This window comes from Zosterops lateralis (genome assembly GCF_965231275.1).
Source record: "Zosterops lateralis genome assembly, chromosome: 5".
Taxonomy (NCBI): Eukaryota; Metazoa; Chordata; class Aves; order Passeriformes; family Zosteropidae; genus Zosterops; species Zosterops lateralis.
In genome coordinates, this window is record NC_139766.1 from 38,803,252 (window position 1) to 38,817,040 (window position 13,789).

The 13,789-nt window shown below is 36.5% G+C and overlaps 1 protein-coding gene across 1 annotated transcript in view; it reads right to left on the minus strand.

The window, feature by feature from the left end:
- The window catches only part of PALLD (palladin, cytoskeletal associated protein), a 141,687-nt gene that overhangs the window by 37,434 nt on the left and 90,464 nt on the right, over positions 1-13,789 (minus strand). The window contains exon 10 of the mRNA XM_083862410.1: positions 398-1,090. Coding sequence (XP_083718536.1) covers positions 398-1,090 — 693 coding nt within the window. The remainder of the gene's footprint in view (positions 1-397; positions 1,091-13,789) is intronic.

Genomic DNA, 13,789 nt, shown 5'->3' on the forward strand with positions numbered 1-13,789 from the left:
CCTGCAGATGTAATAGGAACACAAACTGCAAGTATCACTGAATATGTTACTTTAAAAGAACTGGGCCACGAGAAGAGTTTTCTTGGATCTCCTTCCATTCCCCTGGGCCTGCAGAGTTTTTTGCTGCTGCTTTCATATTTTCTTAAACTCCAGTTTAAAGCTTCAGCTTTTCATCTTTTGTGTTCCTACTATAGGGCTCTTTTAGAATCTCACTTCCGTGAGGGTTAAAAAATGATCTCACATCTCTAGCACAGAAGCATTTGCAATTTATTCACACATCTTTCTCTCTCAGATAACAGCTAACAGCAAAGGACCCTAGAAAGGTATAAATGAAGCAAGTGCAATAATCTTCATTACAATCTCCAGTACATCAAGGAGCTCATCAGCTGATACTTACGGAGGCGTCACTCCCTTCGGAAGGCCTAATGCGTTGACAGAAATGGGTGGTGGCTGGGATGGCAGCATGGAGCTGAGAAAAGCTGCTGGAGACTGGCTGGAATTAGGAAATCTTGGAGTTGGAGACAGGCTGTGGGAAGGTGAAGAAAGGGAAGGAAGGGGAGGAGGTGGAGGAGGTGGAAGTGGAAAGGAATCACACACTGGGTATGTTGCTGTTGGACTAAAGACAGGTGGAGGTGGGGGTGGAGGGGATGGAGAAGAAGGAGACCAGGCATATTCCCCTTCTGGAGCAAACTGCTGAGTGAAGGGAGGAACTGGCACTCTCCCAAACTGTTTCTGAGAAGCAGTTGGAGACATAGGAGAAGGAAGGCTAGATGTAGATGACCCAGAAGATGGAGTCACATAACCTGAAGCAGGGCTGATGTTCTGGGCAGCAATGAACTGCTTGGGCCGAGCATAGTTGAAGGAGCTGGAAGACTGCATGGTTGGGGAGGTATGGGAGTTAAGAATACTCATTGGCACAGGAGAGGTGGCAGACTGGCTGGACTCAAGCTCCTGGAAGGAGGGGGGAGGAGGGAAGGAAGGAGAAGAGGGAGGGTGCTGATGATCAGGCTGTTGTTGGTGACGATACCACTGTCCACTTTCTTGCTCCAGACGAATTTGGTTCTGCAGCTGCTGTATTTTTTTGGGGTCCCTGTGGGAAGGAAAAATAGACAAAAAGATGATGAGAAATCCAGTACTGGCTAGGGAGGAGGTAAAAGTCCCACTGATCTATGGTCCAGGAAAACTGAAAGAGAAGGAAAATTCAAAGCATTTATATATGTTGAATAGCCACATTTCTTCAGAGTTAACACATTGCTACAAAAGTCCACTTTTTTGTCCTCAAGATGAAGGAAAAAGGGTATGCACAACAGAATGTAACAGAACCATCAATTCTTCAAAAAGATAAATTATATGGCAATTTGAAGCACTTAGGATATCTTAAAGGAACAATCCAGATAATGGAATTAAAGGTAAAAGTACTGAATTTCTTAACAAGGTTTCTTTTTGTTCCTTGTGCTTTTTATTCAGTGGTTTTGTTTCAACAACGAGGTTGAAATATTTACCCAGTAACAATTTCAGCCACAGGTGAATTCCTGCTGTAGCCCCTGTAGGCTACAGATACAATTACAGCCATACTTTAAATGGGGTACTTGGAGACAAGGGACCAACTTCTGTGTTAGAACCATCCATGTGTGTAGATGAGCAAAGACTTCTCAGAAACACCTGCAACCTAAGGAAGCTGTGAACTGAGTTTCCCTAGTCCCACTTTTTCTCCCGTTTTATTTTTAACTGTAGGTCCTGAGACAAATCTTAGTAGATACTTAATATGGTTCTGAGGCATTGCAGTACTAAAGTAAGAATTTTATTTAGAAATGCAGAAATTCACTGGAAGAAGAATAGAGACTAAAAAAGTTAATATACAAGAGCACTCAAGACTCTTAATTAAGGAAAAAAAAGAAGAAAGTAAAATGTTCAGCAGTGAAGCAAATCAGAACTGGGTTGGTTTTGTCTCAATACAGTTGTTTGAAAGACATTAAGCTCAAAATTAACTGTGTGGTCTATCATGTGAAAATACATCAGATTGACTTGCTTAAAAATTGTTGTTTTTCAGCTGGAAAATGTAACTTTATCTCAATACTCCAGATATCCACGAAGTTTCAGCATATGCACATATACCTTTTCTGTATATTTAATACATAAATACTTTACTGTATACAAGTATGTCATTGTTTATATATAATTTAAGTCATCTAAGCAGAAATTTTAGAAGCAGTCTGCCTAATGCATGGCATATGAATGTAAGATTCTGGCACAACAATATACTTTTGTTGATAGCAACAAAATTAGAAATGGTAATAACATCATATTTTCCACTTGAAGATTAATTTTGATATTCCAACCATCTACATTTCCCAGAAAATGTTTTCTGACAATAATTCTGCTTATGATCTCAGGCCAAAGGAGACTGCTTAGATAAGAAAAAGGGAAGCGAGCTGTTTTAGGGCAGAAAACTGAAAAATCAGTCACTTAAACTTAACAGTTGCCTTTCTTTGGTGATGCTGTTGTAAAGACGGTTTAATTCTAGCAATGTCCAACTACCTACAAATTTATGTACTTAAAAGGAGATTAACTTTTTCTTTTTTAGTTAAATTAGCAACAAGAACATCTAAATGCTAGAGTTCACTTTGTAGGTTTTGTAATTCATTTTTTAACATTGACAATAGAGACTCTAAATTCCTATCAGTTCAACTTTTCACTCCACAGCACACAGGCTGAAATTTATTCTTCTATTTTTGCAAAATTGTTTAATAGTCGCGTTTATTTAAATTGGTTAAACCAACACAATTTTAGTTCCCATCAGCATTCAACTTTCTTAATTGATGACAGAAACAGTTCAGGTCACCTCTGACTGGACAAAGAAAACCCTGTGAGATTACTACTTTCACCTCATTCTGCATCTTTGGCCTGAATATTTGCAGACCTACTGTCCAATACCTCTAAAATTATTAATAAATAATAGTTATTTTATTTTTCATCATAATCGCCCTCAATTTTTTTTTTATTTATTACAGACAGACTAAAGTAAAAAAAAAAAAAAAAAAAAAAAAAAAAAAAAAAAAGGGAAAATCTAACACTGTAAATGAGGTGTTGAATATAGAAGAATCACAACTGTCTCTAACACTCCTATGTTTATCCAACATGTGCTGAAAGCAAGTAGGAGTGTCATGTCTTGAGACCTTTTTATTTGCATTTGCCAAATCACATGGTGCTTGCCCGGCCAGCAGCATCCCACAAATGTCCATCTATGGCCCTGTCAATGCAAGTGCAGCACTGCAGCGCTGCTGCTGCACTGCTGCTCACCCCACTGCTGCCAGGAGAAGCACAGACCCAATTCAGGGTATGGCTACAAAAGGATGACAGGCAAAAAGAAGGCTAAGCTTGACTTGAGGCTGCAGGAATATACGCGCCTATCAATCAGGGTTTATTAGCCCAGGACAGTACTGATTCCGGTCAGTTTAAAATCCATATAAACCAGGGGTTTGCTTGAAAAATAACATGCAAACACAACCATTATCACATCAGTCCATGGGGCAAAAATCCACAAAGACCATCTTAGGGCACATTTTCATGCCAGTTGTAAAAGTGCACAATCCTTGCCTGCAAAGGAATGTTCTCTACCTCAGAGCTGTTCTTTTAACATCAGACACTGCCATACTGTTTTCTTGAGAGGTATCCTAGAGATGTGTCATTATGAAGAAGAAAAGGAGAGGAAAGAGTATAAATTCACCAATATTTCTTTGGAATGAAACCATCAGTGGTGGAAGTTCTACACAGGTAGGTCCCTGAAAGATATCACTGCTGTGACAAAGACAGGGAGAGCGCAGTTGCCAAAATAATGAAAGGGCATCAGCCCTCATTAGTAGGAAAACAAAGAAGGAAATTAAAAGTTAGTTTTTGGATGAGATTACAAGAAAAACGAATTTAATTGTAATTACATCCTCTTTCCAATTAGCTGAAATATGTTTTGTAATTTTAAAGGGCACACATGCTTTCAGGGAATGCATCAAGCTTGTCTAAACAATAGAGCATAAACTTATTTTCTCATGTGGAATTTTTTTGCCAAATAATTAATTATAGCAATATAAGAATGAGCATTTAAAAGTAATTTTTTAGCAAATTCAGCCAGTAAATGGCAAAGGTAAGTAATCAAAAAATCATAGCTAGGGTAAAATGAATATTGAGGAATTTCATCAACTCACTGAAAAGCAGGCCTAGTACTACATAAGTATGTTCAAAAGTTCTGCTTTAGAATTTGTGATGTTTTTCCAATACCAGATATTCTTAACTAAGATATTAAATACCTTTTCAGATGATCTAATAGTTATGCTAAAGCAGTTCAAAGCTACAAGCAGTAAGGCAGTAAGATGTCAATGAAAGCAGACATTAGTTGCAATGGAGGTGAGGTTTCTGACACACGTTGCCTGTAAGAGCAGCTTCATGCACAGCTTTAGTACCAGGCATTTGGAATTTACTCAGTAAGGTGATGACTTTCAGAGCTAAGGGATAGCAAGAAACATTTGAAAACAGATCTTAAAACAAAGACTAGCGACATGAGACATTAGGTTTCTTGGTGGACAACTATGGGTGCCAATACACACACCATAGTTTAATAGCTACTTGAGAAATCATATTTTGAGGTATGCACTTGGTTTAAATAACAATAGGATTTATATTTTTATCCTATTTTCATAATGCTTTTTCTTCCTGATAACCCCTTTGTATCACATTGTTTTGAAAACAGAGCAGTTTGTGACTGAGAATTAAACTGGTAACAAGCCCCCATCAGGAACTGTAACTCCACGAGCCTGAACACAGTGGAGTCGAGGAGGAGACACAGGTAGTGGTCATACATCTCCCAAAGTCTCAACCAGAACTGGCTACAGGATTGCAGAGAACATTACAGCAGATGGCATTTCCAGGAATGCAATAAATCCTTCATACTTCTCTCCTAGGCTCATTCACATATTCCTAGAATTAGGATATCTACCAGCTTTACTTTTATCTTACATTACACAGCTTATTTGGAGAAACAATGATCCTCTTCTGGGAAGTATCTCGCTGTATGCGGTTTAATCACCAACTTTGTGTACCTTTAAACACAAAAGTTCATATGGAAGCCCTTCTATCCAAACTACCTCTCTTGGAAGGGGAAGTTCTCCAAAAGGTAGAGAAATGCTGTTCAAGCCTTGAAGCCTTTGTACCCAAAATGAACCCTACCATTATGCCTACCATGAAGTATGCAAGGGCACTGAAATCCAGTCAGTGTTTTACAAAGTAAATGGAAATAAAATGACCACGAGTAAAGAACCAAGATTAAGTGATGTTTTCTATAACTTTTTAAAATTCCCAATTTTGTCCCTCTTGATCTTAATAAAAGGAGCAAATGGAAAAATGGAAAAGCAGACAAAGAAAATCAATTTTTGTTTGAAAGAAAGAATCCTCTTTATCTCAGGTATGGAAGGATAATGAGCTCCAAGTCATTCCTGAGCAAAAGCAGACCAGCTCCTTCACAATCCTACCAGCAACCAGCTCTTTGAGAAACAGATTGTGCAGTTCTACAGAAATACACAAAACATACCACTGAAATGAAGGTACAGGAATATTTTAAATGAAAAATAATCAGAATTAAGCACAACTTTAAAAGGTTGAGCCATTTTTCCAAGTTAAGATTCAAAAACGATGCCAGAAATGTCTGTGTATTTGGGGTAACAACTACTCACCCCCATGAACTCTACTTTCCAATAATGATCTAGAATTCTACTCTTCACAAAACTCCTACTACAATTTAAAGTTTTCCACCAAACTTAGAAATTACTGAGTTGTTAAAAATGAAAAACCCCCAAACCTAACTTAATCTGCCAGTGAATTAATTAACAGCTGTACTGAACAGAAATACTCAGACTACAAAAGTACTTCCAACTTAAATATCCACTGAAGAAATGTTTGCTTGTTTTTAGAAATGTTAAAAACTTACATAATACGTCAAGGCAAGAATGTAAAGTAAAGGGAAAACAGTTGCCTCTTTTAACAAAAAAACTGCTATGCATTCAACACACAGACAGCCTCCAGGCTGTATCAATACAAATACATTTAGACAAGCTTTAGGTTTTCTGAGACTGAACAGTCCCTTATATTGTGGAAAAAAAAAAAAAAAAAAAAAAACGAAAAAAAAGGAAAAAAAAGGAAAAAAAAAAAGGAAAAAAAAAAGGAAAAAAAAAAGGAAAAAAAAGGAAAAAGTGGACTGTTTTAAATGCTGTAAGGGTTCATATTTATGTAAGGCTAGAATTATCAGTTAAAATAAAAATGGGGGGAAGTAGGTGGTGAAGAGGACAGGATGGGGGAATGACAAGAACAACACACAGAAATCAACACCAGTTTGGGTTCTAGCATGAAAATATTCAGAGGTATATTTTGTCTACATTAACAGACTACAGAGAGGATGCAGGTTGTAATTACAATTTAAATCTCATGCTGGGTAACTGGAGAATTATAACTAGGAACCATCTCCAGCAGCTGCAACCTTTAACATTTTTATTACCTTCCCTTCAAAACTTAACAATCTGAAAATGCAGATTCACACAAATATTTCCCATATTTCAGGTTGATATACAGAACATTTATAATTAGTTTCAATGTAACCTAAGACACTCCTAGAAGAAGAAATACAGTGCAATAACTAACAAAGGGAGACTGTGTTATGAGCACACTGTGAAACTGAACTTAACTTTTCATCTAAGAAACTTCATACACACAGGGAACTTTCTTGTAAGGAGATCCTGCTGTAATTTGGCTGTTAAAAACTTTTCCATATCTATTCTAAAAAGTGGCAGCTGCAGCTGTGCCCATTTTCCACTCTGGTTTGATTATCTGTCAAACACATCAGGGTAATTTCTTTGCTAAGGAAACCAACAGTAGAGATAGTGCCAGTATTCAGCAAACACAAGCCATTCTTTTAGAGACAGGAACCATTTTTTACCCGTCAATACCACTGTGGGGATATTTTTCAAAACATGCACCAGTGAGATAACATATTTAGCCTGAATACAGAAAGAGGGGAAATGGTGCTCTTGTGCACATTCATTGTTCCCAAAAGTCATAAAGATACAATACAGCTTTAGCAAAAGTGCTAAACTTTGTATCTCTGGTAGGGTTAGATCATAAGAATTGGCCTAGTAGTCAAAAATCTGTCTGGCTTAGTAATTCAATTGTGTTGCACAGCTACTGCACAGGCTATCCAGTGATGGATATAGCAGTTAAAATATTACACAGGCAACAGGTTTTACTGACAAAGGAAGCTAGAAGTGTAATGTTATTAAGAGGTAAATTGCACCAAGATATTAATTACAGTACAGGTTCCAATCTGCAGCTGAATTAGCCCGAAGTGTAGGAAATCATTACTTGGAATGCAGGAATGAACTGGTCTGCAAATAGAAAAATTGTCTTCTGACTCTGATTATGCTACACTATGTAGAAAGTTATGTTCTGTGCTGATTGGTATAAATTCAAAGAAAATATAGGGTGGAAAAAAAATATTTCAAAGTATGAAAAACTGTGCTAGCCTAAAACCAAAAGAGAACAGAAGAAAAAGATGTAATACAATACATTTTCTCACTGGAATGACACTTGCACAGTTGTCTTTTTAAATTTACATATTTATTTTAAATTTAATATATTTGATTAAGTTGGTGTATAAATCATCATATTTCATCTTCTACCGACAACCAGAGTGAGGAGATTTGTTTATTTTTATACCCACTCAAGAACTGTTACAGTGGGCTTAAAATTGGACCTCCAGGTCTTCAATATTAACATTCCAGTACCTGTCCAGTGTGTTCTTTGGGTTACATATAAAGATGACTGCTTTGTACTACTAAAAGAGATACTTTTGTGAGGAAGAATGGTTAACACATTAGAAAGGGAAAAAACTGAGTAGCAACTGGATGTACTAACATTAAACAGAGCACACAGTTGCTCTCAATGTGTTTTTAAGAAAATTAAAATTTCAACTCTCTCTTAAAAATACTCACAAAATTAAGTTAGCTTTAGAACCCAAGTTGTAGGCCCTTTTATCACTTATTCTGTATTCACAAACAGTTCTGACATTTGAGCAGGTAAAGTTCATGTAAAGCTGGGATATTACCAGCTGACACATCAGTAGTTTATGTTACTGAAACTCAGTGGAGACACCCTGATCTTAAATCACCATATGAAAAGGAGCAACTGAAAAGGAAATAGATGCATAAGAACTGGTATTTACATGAAATAATGATATACTTCTGCAATTCTTCCATTACAACAATATGATGGACTTAATTTAGGGATCAGTTCCATCTTAATGCCATAAAGGTTTAGTGCTATATCATTCTCCCTGATGTCCTTCTGTACACACAAAAATAACCCCCTCAACAACATACACCAACTTTTATGGAAGGAGGAAAAGCACCAGGAATTAAGACCAACTGCTAACGACAGTAATAATCTTTCAGCCTGGAGCATTGGAAACTGAAAAAACATTGCAGCATTGTTCACAACTTTTGTGATATTTACTCAATCAATACAATTCTAACATGATTATATCTTAGACTTGATACAGCAGAAGATGCTATATCCCCAAAAACAAAATACTTTGCAGGGCACTGTCACGTCTTATCTAACCAGACATGTACTTCAGAAGTGTGAGTTTGGAGGTTGAAATTTTTTGTTTGTTTTTAAAAGGTGTCTTCCCTGATGTATAAAGAGACAAGAAAAATTGTGATACCCAAAATGTTGCTAAAGCACCCTCAGATATGAAGAGCTGCTACTTTTTGCATTATAAACATAATTTCCTCATTGTTTGGCTAAAACAAAAACAAAAGTCTTTCAGCAGGATTGCTAAGCACAGGCAAAATCCACCTACAGTACACAGATGTCACTGCAGCCAAAATCTGCTTTTAAGTAGTCAGAATATATTCTGCTCCTGAACATTTGAACAGACCTGACCAGCACTAATAACATTCCCTGCCATCACAAAGAGAAACAATAGATACTGGTGTTACACAAATCTGGACACTGACATACAACCTGAATTAACTTCTTGCAATGGCGACACATAATTTTAAATAGAATTTTCCTCATAAATAGATATAGGGATGTAAAGGTGAGAAATTTTTTTTCACTGCTATCTAAGTGTACAGTATATTGCTCTGGAAAGCTTAAATGGCATACCTTACGCATAAATGGAAGAGCAAATAATTTCTTTTGTACTTTAGAGTGAAAATGCATTCCATAAAGATGATTCACGTCAGGTACTATTTGTTTTTTACTATAGCAAACAACCTTGAGTATGGGAGACGTGTAGTAAGGACTTCTTCTCTGAATTAAGCCGCACCTTAAGTGATGTATAATCACATAAAAAAGATCATACAGGCAAACATGTAATGATAACACTTGTTATAGACAAATACTGTGCCAATGAGTATGAATGTCTGGTTCCATCCCTAAGATTGTTCTGAATCTTGCTTAGCTCTCAGTGAAAGCAGTCAGCTGTCTTACACAGAGAAAACAAAAGGAAAAACTATATTCTATTTTTTCCCAAATAAAATTGTGACCAACATGGCTAGCGAAAAACAAGGAATCTGGCACTCCTCCTAAGGGAACAGTAAGGAGACATCTGCCTTTGAGTTTCTGCTTGGGTCAGAAATGTGCTTTTAAAACAAATTTCCAACAATTTTCCGCTTCCTTTTTCTCTAGTTTGCATCTTTGAGAAGCCTCTCAAGACCATGAATTCCTTTCTTATCAGGTAAAATGAACTGACCAACTTGAGCCACTAATGAGCTTCAGTTCGTGGGACAGACTAGAGCTGGTCCAAAATGAAAAACCAAAACCACAAGCTCAATGACCCTGAAGTGTGCAGATACCACGTCCTCAGCATGTTTCTTCACTCTATGGAGCCACACTTGTTTCTGTGTACTATTTGCTAATGTAGGCTATACACTGAATAAACTACCATGAAGTGGTAGTCAAACCATACAGTCTAAGAGGCTTTTAAAACTAAGTGTGTGTACCATGAGAGGTATTCATTTATTTGATTTGTAGGGTTTTCTTTATATGATTTTTTTTACACGTTCAAAGTGGACGACATACTGATGTGTAATATATGTCAAAAATATGGTATCTTGCATATTATTTAACATATTCATACTCAGAGACAGTGTATTGATTTATCCTAGTTTGCAATTCTACTATTTCTATGTCGTACTACAGATTTTCCTATTTGATTGCCTGCAGCTGACCTCCAGAAATCAATTCCACTCCTCCCATCTGCCCTGCAGTAAAAACCTCCCAGACAAAACAAACAACTTTTTTTGCTTTCAGTCTGATCACAGAGGAGTTTGTAAAAAGCTAGTTACAAAGCATATTTCTCAGGATTTAAAACCATTTTGTCTGACATTTAATGAAGAGTCTCTCTTTATAGACTCATTATTTTGATGATTCATGCACCTTCTTAGCCTGGAGCTGGACACTCTCAGAGAAAGAATATTAGAAACAGCACTTGTCTGATTTAAGGGTTCGTAGTTGTATTTTTCCATATTTATTAAGGTAAGATTTATCTTAAAATGAACATTCCAGAATGAATGACAAGAAGAGTGGTTTACCCACTCCTACAGCAAAGTTCGTTTGGTTTATCTTGACCAACAGCAGTTTGTTTTGTCTTTACTTTCACTATTGTAAAAGGCTTTTACATTGAATTGTATGTGCACTTTATTCCTGCCCATGTTCCTTGCCCATGGCAGGAAGGCTGAAGCTAGATGTTCTCTAAGATCCCCTCCTACCCAAACTGTTACACAATTGTATATATAAATTTTTCCTTAACATAAGTAGATTACTTAAATTACATTTGGAAACTATTGATAAATCACTGTTAGCAAACTGAAATTAGAAAAAAGTAATCCATGCCTTGTTTCTATTACTGCAAATGCTAGCAAGATGTAAAAGCTGCAATAGATATCTTTCACAATGAAGCCAACATTAATGGTGTGTAAACCTTCTCTGCAAGTATCTCAACATCTTTGACTCCAAGTGTCATTTACCTCAAAACCAGCTGAGATATAGAAAAATCAGGCTGTGCTTTGATAAACAATCAATAGTTTCATATCAAATATGTAATTTAGGACTTCCAGGTTACTTAAAAGACTGGAAGATATTGACAATAACAATATTGGTAGCACTGAAGTCAGCATCAGTGTGGATCATATAGTTCCTCCTTTCTTCACTGTGGGTTTCCACATGGTGCTGTTCCTCTCAGCAATACTCAGATCATGGTACAATGTTGGTCTGCCTTCTCATCTGTCTCCCTGCCTCTTCCCCTGGCTTATCAGAAAATCTTCACCACCCCTTGTGAGCTTCAGAAGACCTACCTGGGGTGTAGGTGATATTAAAATTCGTGACTTTACCTTCTACCTCACTACATATGCCAGCTTCTCTGCTTCATTCTTGGGAAACTATGTTTCATTCTCTGGAAAACACCTAAAACAACCTCATCTACTACAGTTTTCTACTGTGAACTCAAGGAAAGTTATTTGAGGTGTTAGAACCTGCATGACACTTGTGTCTCTGGGCCAGTTTACTTAAGTTACTCTGTAGCCACAAATAAACTTTACACAGTACATTGATTCTGTTTCTCACTTGAAGGATCCTCCTATTCCTATTTTGCCTCAGGTAGAAACATCAAGCACAGGACTGAATGAAAGTGTACACAATAACAAAAGCATTTGGATGATTTGAGGTCAGCTAATTGATTAGACAATTCATACAAAATACAATAATAATTTACTGAAGAAAAATGAATACATAAAAAGCCAAAAAGCTAGAGAAACCAGAAAGAATTTTAAAATATAGCCGTTTTTGTCATAAAGGTACAAAATAAGGAAAGGACATGTAAGTTCTCCAACTAGTTGTGCTATATATCAGGGAAAGTGAGCACCCAGAATTACAGAGAAGACTTTGCTGCTTAGTATTTTTGTTTGGAGGAAAACAAGTACATTCCCCTACAGTCATCTTCTTTCTCATGCCAAGACTGTAGTGAGTCCATGCACTCAGACTTACCACACTAATTACATTCTCACGCCCTAAAGGCAGCGTTGTTTGAAACTGTCCGTTTCTTGGTCATTTCATAAACCTTCAGAGACTGCAGTTTTTCCAAATGAATTTCAAGACTTCAATATTAAAGTTACTTAAATAATCAGTAATCCATCAGGCCTTAGTTTAAAAAATGGGGAAATAAATTTTGCTAAGCAAGAATTGATAGCACATAATTCTTGCTGTACACTGTCCAGGCAATGCTTCACAGATTAGTTATGTCTGATCTTCTACACTAGGGAGAACATTTGCCCACAAGAGTCTAATACTAAAAATGGCATCTCACGATTCAAGATTTTTTGTTTGGTTTAAATTTGTCTAATGTTTAAAATCTTACATTCAAAATTAAGTGGAATCAGTAAGGCAAAAGTCCTAGTCTCATATAATTCATAATTGCAGGAAATGTTTTTTGACCCTTGGTTGACTCAAAATTTTTTCACATGATTTTTAGCAGCATGATCTACTTCCCCAATGAATCACTCAGAATGAATGAGAGGAGATCTGGATACTGGGAAATAGCAACAGAATCTCGCAATCATTTTCAAATCTTCTATATATTACATAGCTTTACATTTCCAGAACAAGCTCCAGATGCGTAAAACAGTAATATCTGATTTGTGATATGACTAAAAGATCATTTGCCTTTTTCCACTGGCCTAAGTTTGATGTCTTAATTCTTCTTAAAAGAGTTCAAATGAGATACATAGGCAAATGTTCTCATCCCTCCTCTTTGGCATGTCACTTATAGATCTAGTAATACAGTCTCCTAGCGAGTCAAGGAAACCTCTGAAGTGCAGTTCAGAGTGTGTAAACTTGATGCTCAATGTCAGAATGTATGAAGACTCCCCTAAAGAGCACCTTTAGAAGTCATCCCAATAAACCACAGGCTTCACAAAGAAGACAGATTACTTAGATCTGAGCAGAAAACACATAAAACCTTCAATGCATCCTCAGTAATGCAGATTAAAAAAACACTACCCAAAATTCTTTGCCCCACCCACAACTTAAGTAGCTCATTAGAGAACTGAAGTACTCATAATACATCACATGGTTTCACAGTCACACTAAACTTAGCATTTCATTTATTAAAGTACCTCTTTTCTCATATACATTATGATTTAGTTAACTAGTATGATAGCTCTTATGTATCAGTAAACAAATGTACTCAGCTACTCTTGATGGGGAAAATTCTTTTAGGTGGAATTATTATCAGGGAGGATCCATAGTTCCAACACTACCATGGCCAGCTAGTGTCACCATGTAGGAATAGAATTAACAGAAAAGGTCAAATTGTTTAACAGCATTATGAAGTAACATTGTTAAGAGTCAGGAAGAAATCTTATGATTATTTATCAACACCATCAGCTGTAGAACAAAGAGTTGAACAAAAGCCAGGGGAAAAAATTGTTTAAAAGGAGACTCATTTAAAAAGTAGTCCTAAACAAAAGTCAGAGAAGGTGATAAAAAAAAAAGTCAAACTGATTTTAAACACTGCCAAAAAAGCACAGTATCTCACTGTATTCTGTATGAAGAGGAACGTGAATATTTCAGACCAGAAATCAGAATGGAACAGGAATTGCAAGCTTAGTTTTAATCACACCAATCTTACCAATTGCTTAAAAGTGGGACATCTGCATTGCTTAGTCTGAAAAGGCTCATATCAATGTAATTA